The sequence below is a fragment of the Vulpes vulpes genome, chromosome X (assembly GCF_048418805.1).
Source record: "Vulpes vulpes isolate BD-2025 chromosome X, VulVul3, whole genome shotgun sequence".
NCBI classification, from domain to species: domain Eukaryota; kingdom Metazoa; phylum Chordata; class Mammalia; order Carnivora; family Canidae; genus Vulpes; species Vulpes vulpes.
In genome coordinates this window covers 120,807,937-120,835,135 of record NC_132796.1, presented here as the reverse complement: position 1 = coordinate 120,835,135, position 27,199 = coordinate 120,807,937, and the positions used below count along the sequence as shown (strand labels likewise).

General features: G+C 56.7%; 1 protein-coding gene and 1 long non-coding RNA gene across 4 annotated transcripts in view; one reads left to right on the top strand and one right to left on the bottom strand.

Annotated features, from left to right (window-relative positions):
- The first annotated feature begins 9,085 nt into the window (after positions 1-9,085).
- LOC140596257 (uncharacterized) lies at positions 9,086-15,001 on the top strand. 3 transcript variants are annotated; one of them, XR_011998290.1, is made up of 4 exons: positions 9,086-9,474; positions 11,275-11,450; positions 14,211-14,349; positions 14,870-15,001. It is a non-coding gene; the product is annotated as an uncharacterized lncRNA (long non-coding RNA). The 3 variants fall into 3 exon arrangements; XR_011998291.1 differs by lacking the exon at positions 9,086-9,474 and adding an exon at positions 9,540-9,926; XR_011998292.1 differs by lacking the exon at positions 9,086-9,474 and adding an exon at positions 10,095-10,252.
- TKTL1 (transketolase like 1) overlaps positions 14,556-27,199 on the bottom strand; it is a 27,599-nt gene continuing 14,955 nt past the window's right edge. The window contains exons 7-13 of the mRNA XM_025988073.2: positions 25,892-26,056; positions 22,817-22,973; positions 20,962-21,092; positions 19,149-19,232; positions 16,703-16,799; positions 16,450-16,569; positions 14,556-14,976 (exon numbers count right to left, since the gene is read on the bottom strand). Coding sequence (XP_025843858.1) covers positions 14,804-14,976; positions 16,450-16,569; positions 16,703-16,799; positions 19,149-19,232; positions 20,962-21,092; positions 22,817-22,973; positions 25,892-26,056 — 927 coding nt within the window. The 3' untranslated portion in view covers positions 14,556-14,803. The remainder of the gene's footprint in view (positions 14,977-16,449; positions 16,570-16,702; positions 16,800-19,148; positions 19,233-20,961; positions 21,093-22,816; positions 22,974-25,891; positions 26,057-27,199) is intronic.

The following is a 27,199-nucleotide window of genomic DNA, read 5'->3' as shown; positions in this document are numbered from 1 at the left end:
TCCGGTGGACTTCCCCGACGGGAGGGGCCCCGGCCTCACTCCCTGGCCTCTGACCAGCTCCTGGTTCAGGCCGTAGGACTCGGAGTGAGCTTGGGTCAGGGCTGGAACTGGGACCCCACCTACCCCTGGCTCCCGGCCGGTTCTTTTCCCTGCATGCTAGTCTTTCTCCCACGTTTGCGGGTGTGCGTGCATGTGTGTTTTCCTAAAAGTAACACGTGCATTTAGAACACGCAGAAAAACCTAGAGGAGTTGGTTGTTATTTTCCCATCCCCCCCAACAGCTTTGGCCTCCCTTGTTGGCTGCAAGCCACTCCCTCCGGGTTTGTCCCCTGGGGGATGGACTTCCCCCAGGCTCCCGCCTCTACCCCTCACCCTTCACCCCTCACCCCTCACCGTGTCAGTGCCGGGGCGGAGACCCAGATGTTCCGTGGCGCGCAGTGGGCATGGACACAGCATAATGCCTCCTCACCGATGACGGGCCCGACGGGCAGGTCAGTGGGTCTGTGTCAGGTCTCCAGTGCACCAGGACCCCGCAGAGGCACATTGAGGCAGCTCCTTTCACCAACTGATCCCAAATCAAGTGTGTTCGGGGAAGGGACTGACCCTGCCTGGGAGTGCAGCTGCCCCCAAAGCACTCAGTGCCTGGGCAGGCTATGGGTCTGGGCAGAAAGGCAAGGGGAGCCTAGTGGACCCAACACAGGGCCTGGGGGAATGGCGATGTTGACATGGTGATGCTCTGGAGTAGTTGGGGCCGAGCGAGGGGACACAGAGGAAGGGGAGCTGAGCTTGGGGCATCCCAAGGAAGGGAGAGAGATGACACGGCTTCTGGATGGAATGGTGCTCTGTAGGCCTCTACCTGTTGCAGGAAAGGGGGAAGCCCGGTGTGCTTGGCACCCCCTGTGGTTCCTTGCAAGAGAGAAGACAGGAAAGGGGAGAAACAGTCCCACCCATGTGCCCTAGTCTCCCCCTTTCCATTCATTTATTCCCCAAGGACAATCATCTCCATTCATGTCCATGTGCCAGATGGAGGACCGCTCAGTGCTCCCAGAGGCCCTAGGGAGCACCCCCCACATCCTGCAGGGCTCCGAGGCACCCCATTATGTGGAGTCTTGATAGCTAGGGATGGCACTGGGCTTCCCCGGAACTGCGCTTCAGGCTTTGCGTCACGTCCCAGGGCTCCCTGTGCCCCTGAGTGCTCCCACACCTCTCCCAGTGCCCTGTGCCCCACCTGGTATCGTGCTCAACCCCTAGGGCCCTGGAACCCCATAAAGGCACCTGAGTGCTCCCTGCTGCTCTCAGTGCCCCAATCCAAAGGTTGTCAACGGCTCCACGGGGCTCTGATGGAGCCCCAGACCTCAAGGTCTTCACCCAGTGCTCTCTAGGATTCTGGGACAACGTCTCGGAAAGCTCCCACAGGCTTCCTCCCTAAAGCCATCCAGGGCTGTGGAGTCACCCCACCAGGGCAGCCAGGGCTCCAGGACTCCCCCTCCCCAGGCTCAGGCCATCTTCCTTCCCCTTCATCCACACCAAGGGCTCCTGAGGTAGTGGGGCCACAGCAGGGGGCCAGTGGCTGCTGGTCCCGAGCACAGTGGCTCTGCTGGTGCCAGGGTGGCGGACGCGATGGGGCAGAGGCCCCAGCAGCCCGAGGTAGGGCACTGGGGGTGCAGTTTCGGGGCTGCCAGTGAGGGCAGAGCAGCATCCCAGGACGGGGGCAGAGGGGGTGCCCTACACACCCAGCGAGGGGTAGAGGCTGCAGGTGCTGCTCCTGAGCCTGCCTCTCCTCTGCGGCCCTGACACTTCTAGGGGAGAAGGGTCCGCACAGGGCGGCCCCGAGGTGCACCTGCCTTGACACCCTTGCACCCAGGAGCCGGAGCTGCCAGCTGTGCTACGGGGCCACTTGGTCCCAGCACAGCGTGGGCGCAGCACAGACTCCAGCTCCAGGCGGCGAGTGAGTGGCTCCCGAGATAGAATATCCCAGGCCTCAGCGCCTAAAGGGCGGGACACCGGCGGTGGGGCCCCGCTGGTCGTGACTGTGCGGGCCTGCCGACCGGGCTGCCGGTGGCCGGCCCGGGACACCCCTGGCACCCGAGGCAGAGGGCACCGGAGAAGGCGCTCAGGCCCCGCCGCCGGGCGAGCGGCCGGGCCCCCACGGGAGACGCTCCGGAGCCACGCCCTGCTATCCCGGGGTCCCCGGCCCTCCCCGGGCGGCTGTGACCCGCGTCGGGCGGCCAGGCCAGGAGATGCCAGCCGGGGGACAGCCCCGCACGGAGGCCACAGGCCGGGCCCGAGCCCGACGCCCCCCCAGCGGGGGCAGGAGAGAGCGGGACCGGGAGGCCGTCCCTGCGGAGGGCTCGGGGGTACACAGGCCCATGGCACCTGGCCAAGGTGCGCCAGGGCTCCATCCTGCGGGGGACAGACGGCCTGGGACCCTCCTACCCCCCCGCCCCCAGCCAGGCTCCCGGGCTCGAGCACCGGGTGAGGAGGCCTGGTAGGTCCCCCAGGCCAGCAGGGGGCAAGGCTCAGCCCCAGCAGGCCCCACACCAGCCCCGACTGCCGACAGGTGCCCCCAACCAGGGCCGGCCCCACGTCATCCACTAGGTCCAGGGAAGGGACGGGGTCACCCTGGTCGGGAGCAGCCCCGGCCCGCGGGTCCCGGCTGGTCCCCAGGTCCAGGCAGGCCCAGGAAGCAGATGGCCGAGCTGACCACCCCTGCCCCACAGGCAGCCTCCAGCCCTGGCCCAGCCACACCTCTACGGCGGACCCTCCCCTGTGTCCCCCCCGCCTACCCAGGTAAGGAAAGGGGAGCACTGGGCCTGCGGGGGTGCTGGGGCTGCCGCTCCCCTGAGACGGTGACGGAGTCCCAGCACTTGAACACAGGGAATGTCAATCTGGGGACTGTCGGGGGTCCCTTGGGCCACCCAGCCCCGGTGGGCTCACCCCACTCCAGGGGGCGGGGCCAAAGTGCTCCAGGGCAGCCCCACCGCCAGGGCCCCGACACAGCCAGGGGGACGAGGCTGGGGTGGCCGCCTGGACAGGCAGGGTCGGGAGCACGCAGGTGCCGGGGGACATGGGCACCTCAGGTGCACTCAGCGCTCTGCTGCCGTGGACTGCGGTGTCCTGGGCCCAGGCCGGCTGCGGGCAGGCCCCCCGGAGGGCGGGGTCTCCTCCTCGGGGGCAGGTGCCTCCAGGGGCGCGTCACCCAGCAGCCCCCGCCCCACCCGCTCAGAGATTGGGTGACGGGGCCAGCCTCCGCCACTACCCGCGGGACCGTCCCCGAAGGTGTCACTGAGCCACCCTGAGGCCGCAGCCAGGGGCGGCGGAGGGTGAGGGGAGCCCTGCACAGTGGGGGCGGCTGCCTTTGCCCTGGATCAGCACCCTGCAGAGGACAGGCCAGCACAGGAGGCTGGGAGAGAGGCTGGCCCCTGGGGGGGGGCGTGGGGACCTGCCGGCCACTCCCAGGGCGGCCACCAGGGGGAGCGCCTGTTCACGGGGGGAGGGAGGGCTGAGCACCCACCAGGCCTCCGAGGGACAGGCCTGCGGATGGTGAGATCGCGCGTGGCCCGGGGCTGTGGATCCAGGGGCCTCGGTGTGTCCGGGGAGCCCTCTCAGGACCCCGCGGCCCTGCCCCTGCTGACAGGTGTCCCCGGGAGCCCGAGCACGTCCACGAGGCAAGGGGCAGGCCCAGCCAGCACCGTGGCCTGTGCCTCTGCGCCCGGGGAGCCCAACCGGCTCCAGAGACACCCGCCGTCCTCGGGCTCAACGGGCACAGGGCGGCCACCAGGGGCCCCGCAGCGACAGCCAGCAGGAGAAGCGGCCCCCGGAAGCTGCATGACACAGCAGAGCTGCCGAGCGAGTGGGAGCGTGTCACCGGGGAGTCCCGTGCGAGTCCCCGCGGTGGCACCTCTCTGGAGCAAGGACGGGCCGACACCCGCTCCTCTGTGCCCCTGCCCGCGGCCCCGCCACCCCCAGCCGGGCCGCCCCCACCTGGGCTGTGCCCCTGGGGCCTGTCCTCCGCACCTGCTGCCCCTGCCCACTTGGCAGCAGCCGGGGAGGCTGGACGGCGGGGAGGCCAGGGCAGTGGGGGAGGCCGGGAGCAGGCCTGTGTGCACACAGAGGGGACCCCTGCCTCAGGGCGGCCGCTCCCCCCACGCGGGAGGAGGAGAAGACGGGGTGGGGGCAGGCCGGAGCCCCTGGGTGGGGCCCTGGGAGCCGGGAACCTGCTGCCACCCAGCCTGGGGGACGACAGCGGGGTGCCCACGGGCTTCGGTGACGGCAAGGGCTTCCTGGGCCTCCCCTGCACCGGGCGGCGAACTCCTGCCAGAGGCCGGAAGGTGCCCCCCGGTGGGCCTCCCCCAGGCAATGGGGTCTCCCTCCCCCTGGGCTGTGCCCTAGGTTGGCGACCCTCTGAAGCCGCGGGGCCACCGCTCACTCAGTGGGCTGAGTGTCCCCTCTTGGTCTGGGCTCAGGTCACGGCGTCAGGGTCCTGGGATGGAGGCCGTGGGGCTCCCGGCTCAGCGGGGAGTCGGCTTGGGGATCCTGTCCCGCCCTCTCCCTCTGCCCCTCCTGGTCCCTTCGGTCTCAAAAAATAAACGTTTCTTTTTTTAAAGCTTTCATTTATTTATCCGTGAGAGAGGCAGAGACACAGGCAGGGGGAGACGCTGGCTCCCCGCGGGGAGCCCGGCGGGGGACTGGATCCTACACCCCGGGATCAGGCCCCAAGCCCAAGGCAGGCGCCCAAGCGCTGAGCCAGCCAGGCACCCCTCAACTGAATCAATCTTAAAAAAGAAAAGTAAGGACAAGCCTGGAGAGTCCGATGACACCCAAACTCAAGTTGTGTGCCTGACCAAAGACAAACCCCAAACCGCAGAGTCAAGGGACAAGTGACAGGCGGGGAAAAAATAGCAGGCAGATGTGACTCAGCGCCTCTCCTGACACGCAGAGCGCCAAGTGTCCACAAGGAAAAGGCCGAGGCGCCCGCGGGCGGGCGGAGGGGCGGGGACGCCGAGGCCGAGGCCAGCCGAAGGCCACTCACCGGACCCGCGGCCAGGACACGCTCCCGGGCCAGGGTCCCGAGCTGCTCGCTCCGGGGGCACACGGTGGCCAGGGACCGGCCTTGCCCTCCACCTGCGCTCCCTCCGACGGCGAGCCCCGGGCCAGAGCGCCGCCGTGGGTGGGGGAGCCGGGGCAGGGAGCTGGGAAGAAGGGGTGCGAGGGGCAGCGCCCCAGGAGAGGCGGGCCGCGCGGAGCAGAGCGCTGGGGGCCCCACGGCCACTGTCGCCGTCCAGGCCGCTCCTCTCCCGCCCGAGCGCGCCGCGGGGTCTGCGCCCTGCAGTCCGAGGTCCTCGCCTCCCGTCTCCCCGGCCGGCGCCCCTGTCTCCTGGAGTCCACGTGCTGTCACCCGGGCCTGGGGCCGCCCGGCAGCGCCCCGAGCCGCCGCCCCTTGCCCCGGGCCGAGGCCGCTCCCTCCCGCGCACCCAGGCAGGGCAGGGTGACCGCCGCTCAGCAGGAAGTCCCGACCCCTCGAGGGCTGCAGCGCCCTGCGCCGGCCGCGGCGACCCTGCGAAGGAGCCGGGCCCAGGAGGGCAGGGAGCATGCGCACACCTAGGACTCCCGGCCCGGGCACGGCTGCTCACGGGGGGGTGGGAGGGGTGGGGGGGGTGGGGGGGGGGCGTTCCCGGCCACGCAGCCGCAGCAGCCGCTGCAGCCCGGAGCTGCCCGAGGCGCCGTTCTCAGGCCCCACCTCGGGTGTGCAAGGTCAGAGTCCGGGGCGGAGCCCGCGATCCGAGTGTGAGCAGACCCTGCGGGGCTTCCCATGCGGCCCTGCAGCGTGAGAACCGCGGCGCGCCCGGTCCGGAAGGCCCCGCTCCTCGAGCAGCCTGGAGCCGCCCGAGCCGGCGCACCCTGCTGCGCTCCCCTGGGCGGGCCGGCAGGCGGCACAGCTGACGGCCGCGGGGCGGGGGCCGGAGCGGCCCGGGCGTGCGGGTGCACGACTCCCTCCCGGGCACACCTGCCCGGGGCCGCGGGAAACGCTTCCTTACCTTCCTGCCGTGCCCACCGCACGAGTGTGCACACATGCCCCGGGGAGCACCGCGCCCCCGCGCACTGGCCGCCGCCCTGCCCACCTGCCCGGGTACTGGGCGTGCGTGTGCACGCGTGTGTGTGTGTGCGTGTGCGCGTGCGTGTGCGCGTGCTGCCGGGACCTCGGGACCCGCGCTTTACAGAGAACCGTCCCCGCGCACTGGCCGCCGCCCTGCCCACCTGCCCGGGTACTGGGCGTGCGTGTGCACGCGTGTGCGTGTGCGTGTGCGCGTGCTGCCGGGACCCCGGGACCCGCGCTTTGCAGAGAACCGTCCGCGGCACCCCGACGGTGCTGGAACACAGTGGCCTGCTGCAGGGGGTGCGCGCGGCGGGGCCCTGGCGGCCGGGGCGAGGAGCAGGGCGCGCGCGTGGGTGTGGCAGGGCCACGGTCGGGGTTGGCCCTGCGAGGGGGACCGCCCAGGAGCCCCTCGCCGAGCGGCTCTCAGGGGCCAGGCCTGCGACAGACTCGGTCCCCGGTCGCCCCGGGGGTTCCCCGCCCCCCTGACCCGACTCCAGCCCCGGAGGCCCCGGAACACGGCGCCCGGCCGACTGCGGCTCAGACTCCCAGGACGGCGCGGCGGGACCTGCAGGGCGCGCGGGACAGGAGCCCGACAGAGCCCTCCGCGGCGCCCCGGGGCCCGGACGCCCTAGGGGCTTCTCCTCGGCCTCCGCCCGGAAGGACGGAGCCCCCAGGCCTCGGGGAAGGCGGCCGCCGGCCTGGCCCAGATCCCCGGAGCGGCGGGGCCGGAGCCCAGGGACCCGGGCACGTCGGGAAGGCTGGGCCGTGGTTCCCGCGCGCTGGCCCCGCCCCGACGCCCCGGGGAGTCCCCTCAGGTCCCTCAGCGCATGCGCGGGGCCCCCGCCCCGCCCTCCTGGCCCGCCCCTTCCGCTTCGCTCCGCCAATCACGAAGCTCTGTTCCTGACGGGCCCGCCCCCTGGCCGCCTGAGAAAGCCCGGCCCCTGGGGACCTGACGGACGCCCCGCTGCCCAATCACAACCCGCAGGCCCCTCGGGCTCCGCCCCCGCGCCCCCTCCTAGCCCCGGGCCGGGGAGCGGCTGGAGGCCTGGACGCGGGTCCCCGGGCCTCGGAGGTGGCCTGGGGACTGGGCACTCTGCAGAGTCGCCCTGCCTGTGTGCTTTGGTTTGAACTTGGGTCTGGGAGCGAGGAAACTCCGGGCAGTGACCCGGAGCCGCCAGGGCGCTTCGCGCGGTTCCCCCGGGGCCGGCGTGTTGCACGACTGCGCGGGGGCACACTAGCAAATGGCACGGGGGCACCCGAGGGCCGCTCGGGGCGTGGTGCGTCCGTGTGCGCGCGCGCGGCCCCGCACGCGGGTAGATCCAAGTGACCCCTCGGGCATCCTGCCCACTCGTTCCCTCGCGAGGAGCCCCCCGTGGGCCTAAGCACAGCCTCCTCCCCTCTCCTCCCGCCCCTCGGCCACCAGTGCTGTGTTCTGGTCTAGCGCTTGGTCCCTTGATCACTGAGGGAAATGGACCGGTGCGCTGTGCAGGCCGCATCAGTAACCTGGGGCGATGCCCCCCCACCCCGCCTCCCCTCACACCACGCCCTGGAGGCCCATCCAGATTGCTGCGTGTGTCCACAGTCGGTTCTTCCTTCCTACTGCGAGCTGCAGCCTTGCCCTGGGGCAGCCAGGGGGCACGCGCCTGTTGCCAGCTGCGGGTTCCTACCACTACACCTGCTGGAACATTCATGGACACGTTTCCGTGTCATCCTGTGTCCATCTGTTTGGTATAAATGGCCAAGGGTACAATGGTGGGGCCTGTGGCGATGGACGCTTGGCTTTAAAGTCTATCTTCTTCGGGATACCCCGGGGGGCTCAGCGGTTTAGCGCCTGCCTTGGGCCCAGGGCGCGATCCTGGAGTCCCGGGATCGGTCCGGGTTGGACTCCCTGCATGGAGCCTGCTTCTCCCTCTGCCTGTGTCTCTGTCTCTCTCTATCTCTCTCTGTGTCTATCATGAGTAAATAAATAAGTCTTAAAAAGAATAAAGTCTATCTCCTTGGAGTCCTCTCTGCACCCACTGTGGGGCTGGGGCTCAAGATCCCGAGATCGAGAGTCCCACGCTCTGCAGACTGAGCCAGCCCACGCCCCTGGACGCTTAATTTTAAGGACCTGCCGGAGGGGCAGCCCTGATGGCCCAGCGCTTTGGCGCCGCCTTTGACCCAGGCCATGATCCTGGAGAATCAGGATGAAATCCCTCATGAATAAATGAATAAAATCTTAAAAAAAAATAGGTCTGCGGAAACCTTCCAGGTCTTTAAACAAACGTCTAGCTCACTGCTTCTCGGGCTGCATGGCTTTGACAGCATCCATGTACCATAGTTTACATAATGCGTCCCCCCAGTTGGTGGTACTTGTCCCTTTCTCCTCTCTCTCTGCGGTTCATCGCAGCGCTGCAAGTCCACACCGTGAAGGTGTCAATCGCCCTCCAGGCCGCTCCGTCTTCCTGGTGGAATCGCCAGGTCACGGCCTGTGGGCACTGGACGTCTTAATACGCAAAGTAATTGCCTCCCCGAAGGACGCGCACTTGCCCTCCACTAGGGCTCTTAGTTCTCTGTCACGAATGTCGCACGTGTTTCCCTCAGTACGTCTTTGTCTTGAAAGACTCAGCTTGCTGGTTGGGCTGTCAAGAGGTTATGGGTGTTGGGCGCCGGGTGGCTCAGCGGTTGAGCGTCTGCCTTTGGCTCAGGGCGTGATCCCGGGGTCCTGGGCTCCCCACAGGGAGCTGCTTCTCCCTCTGCCTGTGTCTCTGCCTCTCTCTGTGTGTCTCTCAGGCAGAGACAGAGACACAGTGAGAGGGAGAAGCAGGCCCCATGCAGGAAGCCCGACGGAGGACTCGATCCCGGGTCCAGGATCATGCCCCGGGCCGAAGGCAGGCGCTAAACCACTGAACCACCCAGAGATACCCCTCAAAAAGTCTTTTTTTAAAAAAAATAGAGAAGTTATGCCTCTTTTTTAAGATTTTACTTTGAAGCGCTGTGTACACCCACGTGGGCCTCGCACTCACAACCCGGAGGTCCAGTTGCTTGCTCCGCAGCGGAGCCGGCCAGGCGCCCCGAAGTTGCACTCGTTTGTAGGACCAAATGTACGAAGCTCCCAGTCGATGATCCTGGGCACAAAGGCCTCTTCCCTCGCGTGAGGCCGGTCAGGTGACTGGGGGGGGGGGAGCTCGGCAGTCCCCGCTGCCAGTCCCTCCGCGCCCCGCGCTGGCAGGGTGGCCCGCTGGGCCCATCGCCGCGGCCCCGGGAGTCGTCCACACGGTCCCGTGCTGCCCGGGGCCGCAGGGTGGGGGCCGGCCCTGCCGCTCTGCCCCCGGGCCCTGCCGACCAGGGATGCCAGTCCCGTGCCGGAGAAGGGCGGGAAGTGGGGGATGGGGAAAGGTTAGTGACGCTGTTTCAGTGCATCGGTGGCCCGCGGGTCAGCCAGGGAGATCCCTGGGGAGCAGAGCCAGGGAATGAGAGGAGCGAGCGGGGCTGAGGCCGCGGCTGCGGGGGGAGCTGCCCTGGGGTCCCGGGTGCCGGGGGGACGGCTTTCAGCAGGGACAGCAGGTCCTGCCCACCCAAACCCAGGTTCTGGAAGGGTGAGCTCCGCGGGGAAGGAAGGACAGGGATAGGAAAAGAGGTGGGCGTGACTGAGCTGCGGGTGGGGGCGCGGGGGAGATGCCCCCACTCCAGTCCCAGTGTCCCCGCCGAGCAGGGGCTGCCTTCCCCTCCCCTGGCTGCCGGCCGAGGGGCTCCAGCGGGCCCCCCGCTGCTGGAGGAGCCGCCCCCCACCGTCCTGCCAGCACTGCTGGCTCCTGACCCAGCTCCCCAGGGGGGAGCCCCGTCTCCAGGTGAGGAAAGGAGGAGGCCCTCCAGCGGGTGGGGCGGCTTCCTCTGCACCCGCGGCTGGCAGGCAGCTGAGGCCCCGTCCGGGCGCGGGGCTGCCAGCCCAGCCCTTCGGGGGGCCTGCTCTGCAGTCCCCCGGGGATCCCGCAGGCTCCTGAGGCCTGAGAGGGGGCCTGGGGCCAGCACGCAGCCGAGGGCGGAGGGTGAGCCCGAGAAGGGCCTGCTCACGTGGTTAACCGTGTGTGTGCGTGTGTGGGCGCCGTGTGCGGAGGGGCCTGCGCCTCAGGGTCTGGCCTTTGAATCCTGCTGAGCTCGCGGAGGGTGCTCACAGGTATTTACACACGTTTTGCACTACTGGGGTAGAAAGCCAGTCACTCCGCACGTGGCCAACAGCCCCTGAGCTACACGGACCGAGGACCCAGGGCAAGGCGTCCCGGGAAGAGCCGTCATCCGAGGGGCCGGGCCAGCCGCAGCTGGGCGGCCGGTCGCCAGGGCCGCACCTCTGGGTGTCGGGGTGGGGCGTCCCAGCCCCAGGCTGGGCGCAGGGCTTCCTTCAAACACAGGGAAGCGTCCAGGCAGGTGTGGGAAAGCACACGAGGCCTAAGAACCAGGGTCATTGTAGCAGGAATGGCGGGGGGGGGGGGGGGGGGGGGGGCTGTCTCCGGGGCCTCAGCAGCCCCCTCCTGCGGGGGTCCCCCCTCGGAGGGTCACGTGGCTTCCTCCTTCCCCGTGGGCGGCCGCAGTCCCCCCAGGGAGGCCGGGTCTCGGCTCTTCCAGGGCCCTGGGTGCTTCCGACGCCAGCCCCCCCCACTGCCCTCGCCCTGGGCCTCAGCTTCCTCCCACAGCCCCGGGGCTACGGGCTGCTCCGGGCCTCCCGTCCCCGCAGTCCCCGCAGTCAGGCCGAGGCCCCTGCTGCTCGCGTGCAGTTCCCTCCGTGGAGGGACTGTTTCTAGAATGCTGACTCCTGCCGCCTGATTGGGGACTTAACCGGCGCGGCCTCGGAGCCTGGGGCGGCTCCGCCCTTGCCCTTGGGGGTGAGGCTCCCGGCGGCAGGGACCCCCAGGCGGCAGGCTCAGGCCGGCGCGGGGAGGCGCGGGGAGCCGGGGGCAGGAGGGTGCTCCCCTGCCGTCGTGGCGCTCACCATGGCTGTGAGGTCGGGGTGTGCGAGGAGCCCGGGGCGCCCCGGTAGCGCGCGGCGAGGAGGGGACGAGCGCAGGGTCCTTCCCTGTCCGCTGGGCTCACAGTAGGACCAGCGGCGCCCCTGCACCGCAGCCCCCCAAATCCTCTTACTCGCTCTCCCTCAAGGGCTCAGGGCTGGAAATCAGACACGGGGTTTCATTGTGCGGCTCACAGATGCCAACGTCAGTGGAATTCCCAGGCTCTCTGCGTTTCCCACGTGCAAGGGAGGCCGGCGTGGAGGAGCGCGGCCCTGCAGCCCGGAATTGGGACCCACGGTTGGCCTCGCTGGGAGCTGAGGATCGGGGAGCTCCGCGTGCCTCTGAGCGTCAGCCTGCCGGGGGACAGGCCGGGTGAGCGTGGGCACGCCCCCTGCCCGCCCCTTCCCGGGCACCGGGCCCTACCTTGGGTGCTGGGCGTCCCCGGTTGTCCTCCCGTCCGGGCCAGGCAGGCCTTGGGGCGTGTGCCCCGCGGTGCCGAATTCGCGGCCAGCGCCCCTGGGCCCGCGGTCCCGGAGTGCGGGGGGGCAGCGCCGCTCGGCTGCCGCGCCCGCGGGGGGGCTGCTCCGTCGACGACTGCGCGCGCACCCCATGTGCTCCGCCGGCCTGAGTTTGAGGACGATAGCAGTGTCGCCTGTCATTTCCCTCTCAGCCTGGCGACGCCCGCACAGCCCTGCCGCCGCCCTACCTGCAGGTCCGCCCCCCGCCCGCAGCCCTGTCCCTCCGGGCGTCACCCCCCGCCGGCGGCGTCCCTCCGTGTGGGGCGTACCTCTGGCCGTCGCTGGGACCCGACGTTAGCAGCAGGGCTCCCTCCCCCAGCGGCGCCTGGGCCCCGGGCTGCTGCGCCCCTCTGGGCGTGGGGGTGCGCACCTCCGGGCGGCGGCCTGGCGCCGGCGCTGCCCATTGGCTGGAGCACAATGAGTGACGGCACAGACCCCAGCACGTGGCCCGCGCCGCCCGCCGACTGCCAGTCCCGAGGGGGCGCAGGGCCGGGGGGCGCGGCGAGGGAGGCGCTGTGTAATGGTGGGTACAGGGACCCCCGCAGGCGGGGCTGGGCCGGGTGTGAGGAGGAGAGGGCGGGGCCTGCTGGGGGCTAAGGCGGGATGGTGGGGGGGGAGGCTGGGGCCGGGGAGTGGGCCCGCCTGGGAGGAAGGCGGCCGTCCGTGGGGACATTCCGAGGACACCTCGAAATCCTGGCCACGGGCCTGTTAGCTACCAGCAGCAGCAGCAGCACGGTCATCCCTTTACAGATGAAACAAACTGAGGCATAAAGGGTCACACACACACACACACACACACACACGCACACACACCCCGCCCCAACGTGCGGCGGCTTCCCGCACCTGTGCATCTGCACCACCCGGCGTTGTGCGTCGGCCCAAAGTGACACTCAGGAGCTACGGCGGGCGCAGCTGGCCACAGGTGCTCAGGCTGCTCTCGGGCCTGCTCGTGCCCAGTACCCGGGGCGCCCGAGCGGGGGCTTCGGAGGGGACTTTATTACGGCGCATATTCGTGACTTTGTTCTGTTCCTGGTGTGGGTTTCACCGGATGCGGCATTCTACACCTGAATCCAGCAGGTGTGCGGCTCATGCGTAGTCCTACATTCCGGTGTACTCCCAAGGGCCTTCCTAGGGTGCCCAGTGCCTTCCAGATGGCAGGGCACCTTCGCACTCCCTCCTCACGGAACTATTTACGCGCACACCCACACACAACACTCAAAGTAGTAAATTGCCCCAAGTCTGCAACTCCACCCCTAGGCTTATATACAGCGAAGGGACGTGAACACTCACATCCATGGACTGGAGTGGGAATATCGGTAGCGTTGGTCACGAGAGAAAGTGAAAGCCACCCAAATGTCCCCGACTGGTGAAGGGATGAAGTGCAGTATTTACACTGAAGGAAGGGATTATGTGGCCAGGAGGAGGAATGGAGGCCTGGCACATGTTACATGAACGAGCCTCAAATGCATTACATGAAGCAAAAGAAGCCAAACCCCAAAAGGCCACATACCCTGTACGACTCCACTCCAATGTCCAAAACAGGCAGATCCACAGACAGAAAAGACACAAGTGGTTGCCAGGGGCTGGGGGCTGGGAGTGACTACTTAAGGGTTCAGGGTTTTCTGGAGTGATGCAAATGTCCTGAACCTGACCAGGGGATAGTTGCACAACTCGGTGATTATACTAAAAACCACCAGATTGAAGAAAAAAAAAAAAACCACCAGATTGTAGTTTGAAAACGTGAATTATATGGAGTGTGACATGGTTAGTTAAAGGAGGTCAAAATTTTTTGCTTATTGGGGATCCCTGGGTGGCGCAGCAGTTTGCCGCCTGCCTTTGGCCCGGGGCGCGATCCTGGAGACCCGGGATCGAATCCCACGTTAGGCTCCCGGTGCATGGAGCCTGCTTCTCCCTCTATGTCTCTGCCTCTCTCTCTCCCTCTCTCTGTGTGACTATCATAAAAAATTTAAAAAATTTTTGCTTATTTTTTTCTTCTAATTTTTGAAAGATTTGACAGAGCCAGCAGAAGCAGGGGGAGCAGCAGGCAAAGGGAGAGGGAGAAGCAGGCTCCTTCCTAAGCAGGGATCCTGATGCAGGGGCTGATCCCCAAACCCTGAGATCATGACCTGAACTGAAGGCAGATGCTTAAGTGACTAAGCCACCCAGGCACCCCTCTAGTTTCTAAATTTTCTACAGTGACCCTATATCAACTTATTTTTACCAATAATCCAGTTTGGTATTTTTAATATTCTTGTATATTGACTTTTTAAATCTGTTTTACACAAAAATTAATGTTTTGAAATCTAGCGGCACACATCCTATACCCTTTCCGTGGTCTTTTGTCACAGAGAGCGTACTCTCTTTCCTGGCTTAGAAACTTTGTCCTTAATTTGAGTTTTTATCGAGGAGAAACCAAATCCCACATATGAAGCACAAAAGAGTAAAGCAGCTGTTTTTTTTTTAAAACATTTTATTGATATTAACTAGTATCCTTAGCAAACAAATATAATTGAGCTAACAGTTTGGTGTGATCACTGGGCAAATAAGTCATTTCTGAAACCTCACAAAAGAGCACACTGTGGAGACTAGAACTAGTTGTGTCCTCTCTTCACAGAACAGTCACTGCAAGCAGCACAGGACATCCTGAGAGCTTTCGCTGCTGCTGCACAACCTCTGCACCGTTAAGGGGAAATGAAGGCAAACACCAGAGGTTCCAGAGCAACTGCAATCACACTGTCCCCAAGAAGCTGCAGGTAGGATGGCAGCACACAAACTCTCAAACTGGGACAGCAGTGTGTGGCAGGGTGCGACAGTGCCACAAAGCCTTAGTGATGCAGTCTACAGTTCAATTTACCTTTTCTTTACTTCTAGGAAAACACACATTTTAGAAACGTACCCTACATTGATCTCCAGCCCAGCTACTTATTGTCTTATCAGAAAACTTTTATCTCCAGTCCAGTTACTTATTTATTGTCTTATCAGAAAACTTTTATGTGGTTCTCTTATCAGCTATTCTCTTATCTATAACCTTATAACACACTTTAATGAGTCAAAGATATGCACTTGTATATGTAGTTATGGTTTAACAGGAAGAGAGTTAACTTGTTCTACTTTTTAAGAAGAAAACAGTAGGATTTAAATGATAGTCTGGCAACAGGCATAAATGTACGGTACAGAAGCCAGTCTTCTAAAAGCCAGTTATGTATTCTAGTTCATTAAAATACATTTCACGGCCACTATGATGTGTCTGGCACTGATTCCAAACATATCCAGCAGCTCGCCCGGCTTCCCACTGCGAGGCACTCCGGCCACTGCCAGCTGATGGACCAAGATGTCAGGTTCCATGGAGACAGCTGCACAGATAGCCTCCCCGATGCCACCTGGGGGAACAAGGGACATGAGGCTCTGTTCTGGAATTGGCTAGTCAGCTTTAAAGCCCCTAAGTAGGGATCCCTGGGTGGCGCAGGGGTTTGGCGCCTGCCTTTGGCCCAGGGCGTGATCCTGGAGACTCGGGATCGAATCCCACGTCAGGCTCCCGGTGCATGGAGCCTGCTTCTCCCTCTGCCTATGTCTCTGCCTCTCTCTCTCTCTCTCTCACTGTGTGCCTATCATAAATAAATAAAATAAAATTAAAAAAAAATAAAGCCCCTAAGTATAGAGGCCTCTGAATTTGCTGGTTCCTAGGGAAAAATATTTTTCACTGGCCACTGATTTATCTAACAGTCATCAGTTGACTAGCCAGGAGAGTTCTCATTCAAAATGTGGGTCTCCAAATTGCTCCCAGCCCCATGACACTCCCCCCCAAACTGCTCTCAACTGGGGCTCCACCGATGCAGGGCTCTGTAAGCTCAGGTTCTTAAAGCTGTCAGGAACTGCCAAACGATTAAACCAACCAATAATATATACAGAAAAGAACGACCAGCAGGCCTGAAGCTGTTAGCTTCAGCAGAGCTACCTGCATGGATGGCCCTTGGGGGACACCTGGGCAATGGGCTGGTGCGAGGCCCCTGGAGCGACTGCTTTCCTCTGGGAGTCAGGAGAATTGGTGCATGCTCCCAGAGGGGACCCGTGTGACCAGCACCCAATAAAACCTGGGGTCCTGAGTCTCAAGTGGGTTCCTTAAGTCTCTAGTGATGCGTTTGCCACTGCTGGAGAGGGGAGAGTGCTCACTGGGACCCTCATGGAGGGGAGGGAGAGAAGGATGGGAAGGTGTAGGGGTTCTCCACCCCTGCCCTGTGTCTTCTCTCCTTATGGGTCCTGGTGTGTGTCCTTTCCCTAGAATAAACCTCAGCTGTGAAAGCACTCAGAACGCTCCTAGAAAATCACTGTAGGACACAGGTATGCTCTTGGGGCCCCTGACACATGAGCACATGAAACTCCCCACTCCCTCATATGCCCCATCTAACCTTCCCAGCTCCTTCTCCCTGACACACAGTTTTTCTGCATTGACTGTGTTCTCTGCTTGCAAGGCACCATTCCCATTTTGGGAGGGAAGCAAATTATTAATCACTGAAAAGTCAAGCACAACTGTGAAGCTTTTCAAGACCCCTCCCTACCCACAACGCTGAGTTCGACACTCCTTTGTGCTGCCACTGAGCCACTTGGGCACTAGGTGCTATACTATGCTGGGGTCACACAAATGAGTATGGGTATGGCCCCACCCTAAGGAACCAGTGTAGGTGGATAAGAGACCCCTAAAATGATACCCTTGCAGCAAAAGAGCAGTAACAGAGGTTGTTGGATGAGTGCCTCCTGGATGACACCCAGAAACATGTCATGCTTCTAATCATGGGAAACAAAAACACATCCCGCCAAAGCAGACATTCAAAATGATCCTCAAGGCCTGTACATACCTTCTTGGTAGTGGTCCTCCACGGTGATAATACGGCCACCTGTGGCTTTGGCATTGGAGATGATGGTGGTAACATCCAGGGGTTTAATGGTAAACAGGTCAATGACACGGATGGAAATATCTGGAGAACAGCAATAGCAGCTTTGTATGTGAAACAGACTTACAATAAAAAGACCAATTAGGGCACATGAGGCAGCCCAAGTCCTACCTCTCCCCAGCATAAACTCCAAAATCCAGCAACACAACCAACTGACCTTCCTTGGAAAGATCTTCGGCAGCTGCTAGAGCTTCATGCAGAGTAACTCCAGCTCCAATAACAGTGACTTTGTCATTGACATCATGGCGGATGACCTGATGATGTGCCCATAAAACAAAAAAGCTGTAGTTACTACAGAGTGCATCTCCAAGAGAACACAACACCACTATGCTGCTTTTCTCCAATCCTACCAATTTCACTCAATAATTCATTATAAAAAAAAAGCTGAATCGGCACACTGACAAACAAGGACTCCCTTTTTGATAAAACCTACTTCATGTTCATTTTACAAATTCACCCATCATGCTTCGTGATTTATGGTGCCAAATTACTAAATTCTTATAGAATACCTTTGGCAAAGGAGGTGGATTTCAAACTGGGATCTGAAAGGCAGGCGGCCAGAAGCAAGTTGTATGGGCCATGTGCTGCAGACCACAGCCTCATCCAGACAGGGTCTAGAAAGGCACCCTCTCTGGACTATTTGGACGTCTTGCTGGGGCATGCACACAGATAGGACTCTGACAACAAACGTGTTAATGGACATCATTTTGGGGCATTTGCAACAAACACCTTGTGTGACCAAAGTGCCCTATAAGGCCCATATGCATTGGGGACTCATTCTGCAGCTGGGGAAAGTGAATCCCAGAGTGGGAGGAACTCACTCAGGTTAGGGCTGAGACTAGCATCCAGGCCCACCTGACATCAAAGCCCACACTCACAACCACTTGCTTGCTATTCTAGCAAGCAAAGACAGGGGCCCGGCCTTTTTCCATAGTTTTATTTCCAACCAAAGGCATCTGATGTTCTTTATTTCAACCCTTTGTATAGGTTTCCTTGTACCTTAAGAACCACTGCTGACAGTAAAAATATTCCGGGCTTGTAAGCCACCCCGTTCTTTGGGAAAGTCCTAGCTTTTTCACATGCATACGTATAAACGTGTGTGTGCGTGCACACACACACTCTGCAAAACCTAGCTCTTCAATTACCCATGCCATGCACATTACCACATTTTAACTCACACCCTCTACCATCAAGAACTTTATTTTGTCAGGACAGGGCAAATATTAGGGGAAAAAAGAGAGATATAAGAAAGCTCTGCACATCACATGATGTCACGGAGACATTCCCCCTCCCCGCCTGCCCTTCGACCCTTAGAGGCAAACACATGGCCTTGAGTTTCAATGGGGGAGTATAGGCGGGGAACAACTGAACCTGGAGTCAGTAGTGAAGTTGAGTACTGCCACTTTCTCATTCAGTGCTGCCCAGCTACCTAGTAGCAGGTCACGGACTGTTCTGGATAGACCCAGTTTTGCAGCACTAAAACCAATCACTGCTCACTCATTCTGAGCATTGAAAACCATGAATTCTGCAGCAGCTTGACTCTTAGCAATCAAGTCAGATGTCACCTGTTGCTCCTTTCAGCCTGGCTATTGCCCCTTTCATAATTTAAGTATTAATGATATTCTAAAAAAGCTTAAAGATAAAAGATATAAAACTTTCTGATGCAGCATGATCTCCGTTATGTAAAATATACACACATGCCTAAAAGAGCTGGAAGGAAACATGCCCCAACACTTGTAAGCCCTGCTATCCAGCTGGTGCAGCAGAGCCACTTACTTTTTCCACAGACTGCTGGTTTTCTGCACACATGGCCCTGACGGAGACCAGGTCAATGCCCAGGTCTGAGTTTTGCTCTTGCTGCTCACTAGCTGTGAACCCTGAATAAGCTGCTCATCTTCTCTGACTCTCATCTACAACACAGGGCTGCCAACAATTTGTGCTTCTAGGGCTCTTGTGAGAACACGGAAGACAGGAAGTGCCCAGTGATGCTAGCCTTTTATCAGGCCAGTGGGCAACGCATTCACATTCCCTTTTATTCTTGGCTTGGATCTGCAAAACCCCAATCTAACAGATTATACGTTTGAAATAGGTTCTATAATTTGTTTAGGTTGAGGCTGTGGCAATTTACACCCAAAAGACTCAAATATCTTTAAATTGTTAACTACTTTATCCTTAAGAATTCAACGAAGAAAGAAGAAAAACTCCCGTTTGGAGAAAAGTTCACCTCAGACTGACAGTGACAGGATGTTCCTTTCTGAGAAAATCAGGCAAAGGTCACAACTGATTAAAAAAAAAAAACTAGGGATCCCTGGGTGGCGCAGCGGTTAAGCGCCTGCCTTTGGCCCAGGGCGCGATCCTGGAGACCCGGGATCGAATCCCACATCGGGCTCCCGGTGCATGGAGCCTGCTTCTTCCTCTGCCTGTGTCTCTGCCCCTCTCTCTCTCTGTGACTATCATAAATAAATAAATAAAAATTAAAAAAAAAAACTAGAGCAAAGAAAGGATCAAGTCTTGACTGTGGGGATACCTAGTGCTAGCTTTAGACCACTAATCTCCATCTGAAATGATACTAGGAGACTCTGGGGGAACTTTTAAGGCCTTACCTTGGCCTGTCCAACTGCAAAGCTTTCTTGTGGGGTGTAAATAACTGCAGTTTCTGGTCGGCTGGCTCGAATATAGCACATCCCCTAGAGCATAAGTTAAAACCAGAGCCACAGTTTAAAAAAAAAATCAAACAATTTCCAACTAATAAATTCATTTTAAAAAAGGTGAGGGGGAGGAAAACTTAACAGTTCTTTTGACTAAAAACAAAGTGCATGTTTTGGAGCAAAGAATAAGCATCTATAACCACTGGCAAACAGGTCAGGTGTCCCTGATCAGATTACTACCAAGCCAGGCAAAAGCCTAGGTAGGACCCTGGCAGATGCCCTCAGTGACAAGCTTTCTATGCTGTCACATTCAATGATTTAGGAAAGCTTTCCCAAATATACAGGCTTGTTCAGTCTTCACAGAACACAAATTCAGGCCACAGCACTGACTCACATTTTAATACAAAGCCCAGAACACAATGTTAAGTAAGCAACTAATTTTTGTCATAATGGCTTTTAATACTTCATTCTCAGAAATACCTTAACACACTAGAATATAAAAAGACTCGCTATTTTACCAATGAGAGGATGTAAATGTTTATCAACTTGAACACATAAATCAGAGTATAAATGAATACTCAAGTGTCTAAAAGTATTTGTTAAATCACACACATATTTAAACTATACATTATAACCTGATATATTAATTTAGAAAACAGATTGTGTTCATTCCTTCACATTATAAACCAATCCTATTCAGTGTTTTTATTGAGATAAAATTACTTAAGTGCTCTATGAATTCTGACAAAGGCATACACCACGTGACCATCACCCAAGTGTGAATAACATTTGCACCTGCCAGAAAGTTTCCTCTGGTCTCTCTCTCCACTCTCCCCACCTGAAAAGCAACCTCTAATTTTTATCACCACAGCTTTGCCTCTTTTGAGCTTTTGAGAGATGAAATCTTCCAGCACAGAGGAGATCACTCTATATATGCACAGACATAAAGCAATTTCCAGAATATAGTAAATTAAAAAGTACAGAACGATACAGTGTGAGCCCACTTAGGTTTAAAAAAAAAAAAAGAATCATACGTCTCTAATGTGTCAGAAATGCTTAGGAACTTGTATTGCCCATCCCTATCATGCCCAGGGCTGTCTATGCAGGGCCATGGGTGGGCATAGGGATGTGTAGTGAGGATAGTCTGGGGTGACCATTAGTTGGAGCAGCTGAAAAGGTACCGACTCTGTACTCTAGCCTCCCCTGCAGCTGGGTTCTGGACAGGAATTAAGTTGAGTCCATCTGCTGCTCTTGTGTGAAACTTGAGGAGCAGCAAGTGGGGCAGAAGCCATACTCTTGCCTAAGTCGTTTCTGAGGGAAGACCAGGGCTGAGGACTCTGAGGTTTGTTTGCAGTGGAGACACTGACCACCCACTGGCCACTAGCCACCTTTCTGGATGTCAGGAGACAGCATGCGGTGTGTCTAAGGCGCCCACTCCTGTGGCATTGCTGACAGCTCCCTTCTTCGGAGCCTCTAGAGCATCCTCTCTTCTCAAACTGAGCCCTGACCCTCAGGGGCCCACTAGATGTTGTTTGGCCTCCTTTCACATGGTCTTTTACGTGATCATGCTTGCATTTTATGTGCTTAATCATATTTTTTGGGGGTAATTTTTCTGCTTTTTAAAAGAATCCTTCAACATTATCTTCCATAATGAATATTACCTTTATACTAAGAAGAAAAAATGGGAAAAACAACCAACCATCAGTTTCAAACTAGTAGCAGAGCCCAGAAGCGTTTTGTCTTGAACCAATGTCCCCTTAAAAAATACCTTAGTATTGGCTGCCAGGAGAATAGCATGCTCAGTTGAGGTGGCATCACTTGGATAGAAAATAGTGCAGTTGGGAACAGATCGGAACATGGCTAGATCCTCCAGGGCCATCTGGGAGGGGCCATCTTCACCTGAGAAAGCAAAGACACAGGCCAACAAAAACATGATCAAGGGCCAACTGGGAATCTGCCCTCTTCTGGACAAGCAACGGCTTACTGCCATGGGGGCCCCACACCTGTAGCAGAGCCCTACAAACCCGTCCAATTCTTGGGTCAACATGATGTGTAATGAGCTGCCACAGGTCTACCTCCCTTGAGACATCACTGTGACACTGTGGGTCAGGATCCTAAAACTGATCTTCCAGATCAAAATACCAGTGGTCTTATCTGGCCCTGACTCTTGCCAGTGTCTGGCACTTGATCATTGGCACTGCTATCCATGATGACTCGATGCTCTTTCCCCTGAGCACTGGTAGCCAAGTTGGCCCCATCAAGTCTCTGTGCCCCTATCCTCTTCTCCTTAGGAGGGTCCCCTCAGGCTCTGTCCTTCCTTCTCCTCTCCTCTTCTATATTCTCCATCAAGAGACTGGAATTTTCAAACTGAAGCAGTCTTATTCATTTCTTGAGACCTTCAAAGTAGCTGAGCATACCTTTGGGGCACTCTTGAGGTGCTGTCTGAAGTAAAGGGGCCTTAGGGTATGTTTGGGAAGAGAGCTTCTGGCCAGAAATACTATGCAAAGAGAAAGCCCAATGTACACTGGGGCAGCCCAGCTCTTCCAGCTAAGAAAGGGACTGTCACACTATGTACACTGCCTGGGACAACTATCTAACCTTAGGACCCCTTGCTCCTCTGGTTGGACTCAGAGCCAGTTCTCTACTTAGCAGACTGATTTTAACAGAGCACACCTGGTCCCAGACAAAAACCCTGGACCAGGTCCTCTGCCTGGCTCACTTCTGAAATGCTGTTGGCTCTTCTCTCCCCACTCTACACCTACCATCTGGCCCATTCAGACTTCTGGTAAGTCCCAGAGAGGACTCCCAAGCCCCTCTCCCTTTAGGATTCTAGCAGCGTAAGCTGTCACGTCTACCTGGATGACCTAACAACTTCACTACAGGCACATCAGGTGCCTCATCTTTTCCACCAAGTCCTCATTTCTGTCATTCATAAACACAACTCCCTGATCTCTCTCAAGCAACAAACTACTAGACACTTTTTTTAACTTTTTGTGCAATTTTGGACTCCTGTACCTATCTGCAATGTTGATCTTTCCTCAGACTCACCCATATTTTCTATCCACTGCTAATACACACCATGTATCTCAATCCTTTCTCTGACTTCCCTGTTTTCTGTTGTTTCCATCTAGCCTGTCCTGCCAGGTTAATGCCCCAGAGCTGTATATGCCTCAGCTTCACTCCCCTGCATCCCACTCTTCAATGCTTCTGGTTCCATTTGACCAGCCTGCTCAGCTCAGGCAGAGAGCCCTGGGCGAGCTATGCTCCTCACTTCCCTGGACCCATGCTGCTTATCCCCACTTAGAGAGTACCACAGCAAGAGCAGAAAGGAAGTCCGTGATACTGGGCTGGCCTGATTCATATCCAGTATGCAGCTCAACACATAATGGGCACTCAGGACAGATCACTGTTTCTCAATGACTAAAAAAGCAAGCACTTTACAGTAACACCAAGAAGTCCTCTCAAAAGTAACCCAGAGTGTCTAAAACTTTTAAAATACAACATGGCATTAAAAAAGAGGTTACAAATCACCAAACATCATAGTATATTGGCGGTTCAACTGCTCACATGCCTTCACTGTAAAGGAGTAAGACTATCAAAATGAGGGCACTGAGAAGTCATACCAACGGATATCCCACAGTGGGACCCAATAAGGTTGATGTTGGTTTCAGAGATGGCTCCCATCCGGATTTGATCAAATGCTCGGGTCAAGAAGGCAGCGAAGGTGCTAACGAAAGCAACAGTGCGACCACGGGTGGCACATCCCAGCGCCACGCTCACCTGCAACAGGAAGATGACAATCAGAACACCCTTGGAAAAGTTGCTCTATTAAAAAAAATTAAAATGTAAAATAAAAGCCTTAAAAAATGAAACCTAGTAGTACCCCAAACCTGGCAAATCCATGGTGTTCCCTGAACTGCCGGAAAACATAAGAGGAAATGTGGCACTGACCAGATTCCCTCAAATCAGAAAGATAGGAAGAGCAGACAGATAAGGAAGCTAGGGACACACAAAGCCTCCCCACAGTCCTTTGGGTCTCCTTCTGCACCCCCTTCTTCTCATCCCCTCACATGGTGCCCTCACCTCACACCTCCTGGGAAGTGAGAAGTAAACAGTGGAGGCTTTCCTACTGGCCCCCAACCACTCACCTGCTGCTAGGAGACATGGCAGCTCTGCACCTACCTAAGGCCCACCTGCCATGCTGAGTCTCACCCTTCTCTCACATTCCGAAGGGGATCTCCAACAGTCCAAGTATTCCCCCCCCTCCTCCTGGATTCAATTCCTTTCTCCCGTTCTCTTGGATCATTCTCTCACCTTTGAGTATGTATTAGTATCTTCCATCTTTCCCTTTCCACCTTGTCCTCCCCCCTCCAGATACTAACCTTCACCTATGCTTTGCTTCATAGAAAACTGCTCTCAGCACCCTCCCTTTCCCATTTCCCTGCTCTCTGCACAGCCTCTTTTGTGTATCACTAAAAGGCTTTCATGCATAAAATCGTTAAGGCAATAGAATGGAAATAAGAATTCAAGTAAAGGAACTTCTGACAACTAAGGAGAGTCTTCATGTAACCTTTAATTGGATAATTTCAATATTGATTTAGAAAGTCTCAAAATTCAATATATGGAAAATTACATCCTTACAGCTACTTAAATTTGTGAGAAGAAATTCAGATGTTATCTTTAAACTAGGCAGAAAACATAGTTTACAAAAACACACTCAGTGGTTTGGAAAGCAAATGCATTTGAAGACAATTGATCTATCTACCTAACCCCTCCCCCAACAGGTACCCTGACCACCCCACCCAGGGCCCAGAGCTCCCACATCCTCCAAATCCACTCTTCCCCCACAGTTTTGTCCATCTCAGGAAGTGACAGCACTCTGTGCCCAGGTGCTCTGGCCCACTCCCGAGTGCCAGCCTTAGCTCCTGTCCTGACATCTGTCCTATAGCATCCTACTAGTTCTCCTGCCCAAACAGATTCCAGAAGATTCCACTTCTATCCAACCTGGTCCAAGTCCTCACCTCCTGCCACCCCCCACCAACTTCTCTGACAAGCTATTCTTCACACTGCAGGGTCCTGTGAAACACATCATCATGTGGTTTCCCAGCAAACTGCAAGAGAACCTGAGACACTGAAAGTGGTCAGTGAAAGCACCATATGAGCTGGCCCCTGGTTACCCTGCCAAGTCAATTTCCTTATGTACTCACAATGTTTCTGTCACTCAGTCCTTCCTTCTGTTCCCAAGACAGCTCAAATTTGGGCCTGCCACAGAGGTAGCTGTGCCCTCTGCTGGGAATGCCATCCTCTGGGTATGTGTATGGCTCTGTTGCTCAAGTCTCAGCTTAAATGTCACCTAATCCAAGAGACCATCCCTGACTGACCCTAGCCACTTGTACTGTACACCCCAGTTTCACCGTGGCACTGGATACCACCTGCTGGCTGCTGCTTTACTAGTCTTCTTCCAACTGTGAGAACATATCAGTAAGCACAGAGTATATGCTAATGAATGCTGCTGACTAAAGGAATCAATGAAATGGGGAGCCAGCTTTCTGATAATAGACTCAATTCAGCAAATTATGGATTGTATTTTTTCCATTCAAAAAGGAAATAACTTAATGAGATCCACAGAAAAGCGTACATATTCTTATAGATGCAATGACCTACTTTACTGAACAGGGCGGCTTAAATTCTAATACCAACAAGGCCAGAGAAACACCATGAGTGAATGTGCAGGCTGGCAGAGGCAGGGACGTGGCCAGCTGGCTGTGGACAAGTATCTAAAGGGAGCCCCTGCTTGGCTCCAGCCAACTGGTAGCAGGATGGAATGCTGTCTCGGTGCTGACAGATCTTCCTATTCTTCAAGAGAATCCAGAAATTTGGATTCTATAAATAGACTAATTTTAACAGCTAACCACCAATTTTAAAAATTTACAAATGCTATTTGTTCCAAATAAAATCTTTCTGGTTATCCCGGTGGTCCCATGAGATCTGCTGGCCCATAGTTTTCTGGCTAGTGCTGTTTTTGGCTTCTACGATTTGTAGATAGATATGCATTGTCCTTTCTGGTGGCACAGAGCTTTAGAAGTCAGTGTTTACTTGGATTAACTGCTTTTTCTCGAGAGAGGGGGGGTGTCATGTGGGGATGTGTACATGCATAAAAGAGACTCCCTGGTATTCTGGGGAGAGACTGAAGCACTGGTATACAGAACAGCTGAACTCAAGGCCATCTTGAGGCTACAATTAGGGCAACATTTGAGCATCTATGATATAGTAGGCTCTATGCTACAAAAGAGAGAAACCAGTCCTTTGTAGCTTTCTCAATCTAATGGCCTCTGGGTGGTTGTAGGATTGCTTGGTATTGGACTTGGCTGAGCAGAAAGAGAGGGAACACCTAATACTCCTGGCAAGCTTGGGGTACTTTGGGCCTGGAGCCCTGGGGTCATGGCTGAGACTCTTGGCCTGCTGCCCTGAGTGGACCTGGTTCTGGGCAGTCTGCTATGCCGCTCCTTGCAGTCCCAGAAGCCACTCCACAAACTGCCTAGCTATGCTCTACTTGTTTCCTCAGAGACATTTTTTCCCTCCAGTTTCTTTGCTTTTATAAATGGAAAGAAAAACTAATTTGAGGCTGGCCTCCTGTGTCCAGCAGGCCACACTTAGTCAGTGAGAAGGCCCAAGAGAAATGCCCACAGCACACGTACCATGTTTTGCTCAGCAATAAAACATTCAATGAACCGCTCAGGGTGCTCCCTCTTGAATATGTCTGAGAAGGTGGAGTTCTTGGTGTCACCATCCAGCACAATGACTCTATCGTTTGCATGGCCCAGCTTAGCCAGAGCCAAACCACATGCCTTCCGAGTAGCTATCTGGAAAAGTCGAACAGCAGAGTTTCTTAGTGCAGATTTTAAAAGAAGATGAAATTTTGTGGATTACAAATTGTCTTCTACCTTCATAAAGAAAAATTCATGATTCACCAATAAACTCTTTAGTATCGCAAAAATGGATTGCTGGCCAATCTTAAATCCATACTTGGCTCACTGGGTATCAATTCTCAACAGGTTTATTCTTTTGCCCCATTCATATACTTTATCAAAAATTTAAATGTGCCAAAATGCAAATGCCTGAGATTTTTTCACTATAAAACTCAATGTTCACTGCAAGTATTATCCCATTAGGATACTATTTGAGATTGGACTGAATTTGTGGATTAATTTAGGCGAGAACTGACATCTTCACAATATTGAATTTTTGTACTTAGAAATCAAGGTTTGGCATTCCCTCAAAATGTTAAAGAATTACTACATGACCCAGCAGTTCTACTCCCAGGTATATGCCCAAGAGAAAAATGTATCTCAACAAAAACTTGTAAACAAATGTTCAAAGCAGCAATATTCACAACAGCCAAAAAGTAGAAACTAAACCCAAATGTCCATCAAGGATTGAATAGGTAAACAAAATGTATGGTACATTCATAAAATGGAACATTGTACATGCCACAACAAGGACAGACCTGGAGAGCACTGTGCTAAGGCAAAGAAACCAGACAAAAGGCTCACATGTTGCATGACCCCGTTTATATGAAATGTCCAGAATAGGCAACTTTATACAAACAAAGTAGATGAGTGGTCACTAGGGGCTGGACAGAATGGAGAGTGACTGCTAATAGGTGTTGGGTTTCATTTTTTTTTAAAGATTTTATTTATTCATGAGAGAGACAGAGACAGAGAGAGATATGCAGAGACACAGGCAGAGGGAGAAGCAGGCTCCATGTAGGGAGCCCGATGCAGGACTCGATCGGGGTCTCCAGGACCAGGCCCTGGGCCGAAGACAGCACTAAACCGCTGAGCCACCCAGGCTGCCCCATCTTTTTTTTTTTTTTTTTACATTTTATTTGAGAGAGTGTGTGAGCAGGAGTGTGGGGGGGGGGGCAGTGGCAGAAGAGAGAGTAGCAGGCTCCCCGCTGAGCAAGGAGCCCAATATGGGGCTAATCCCAGGACCCTGGGATCATC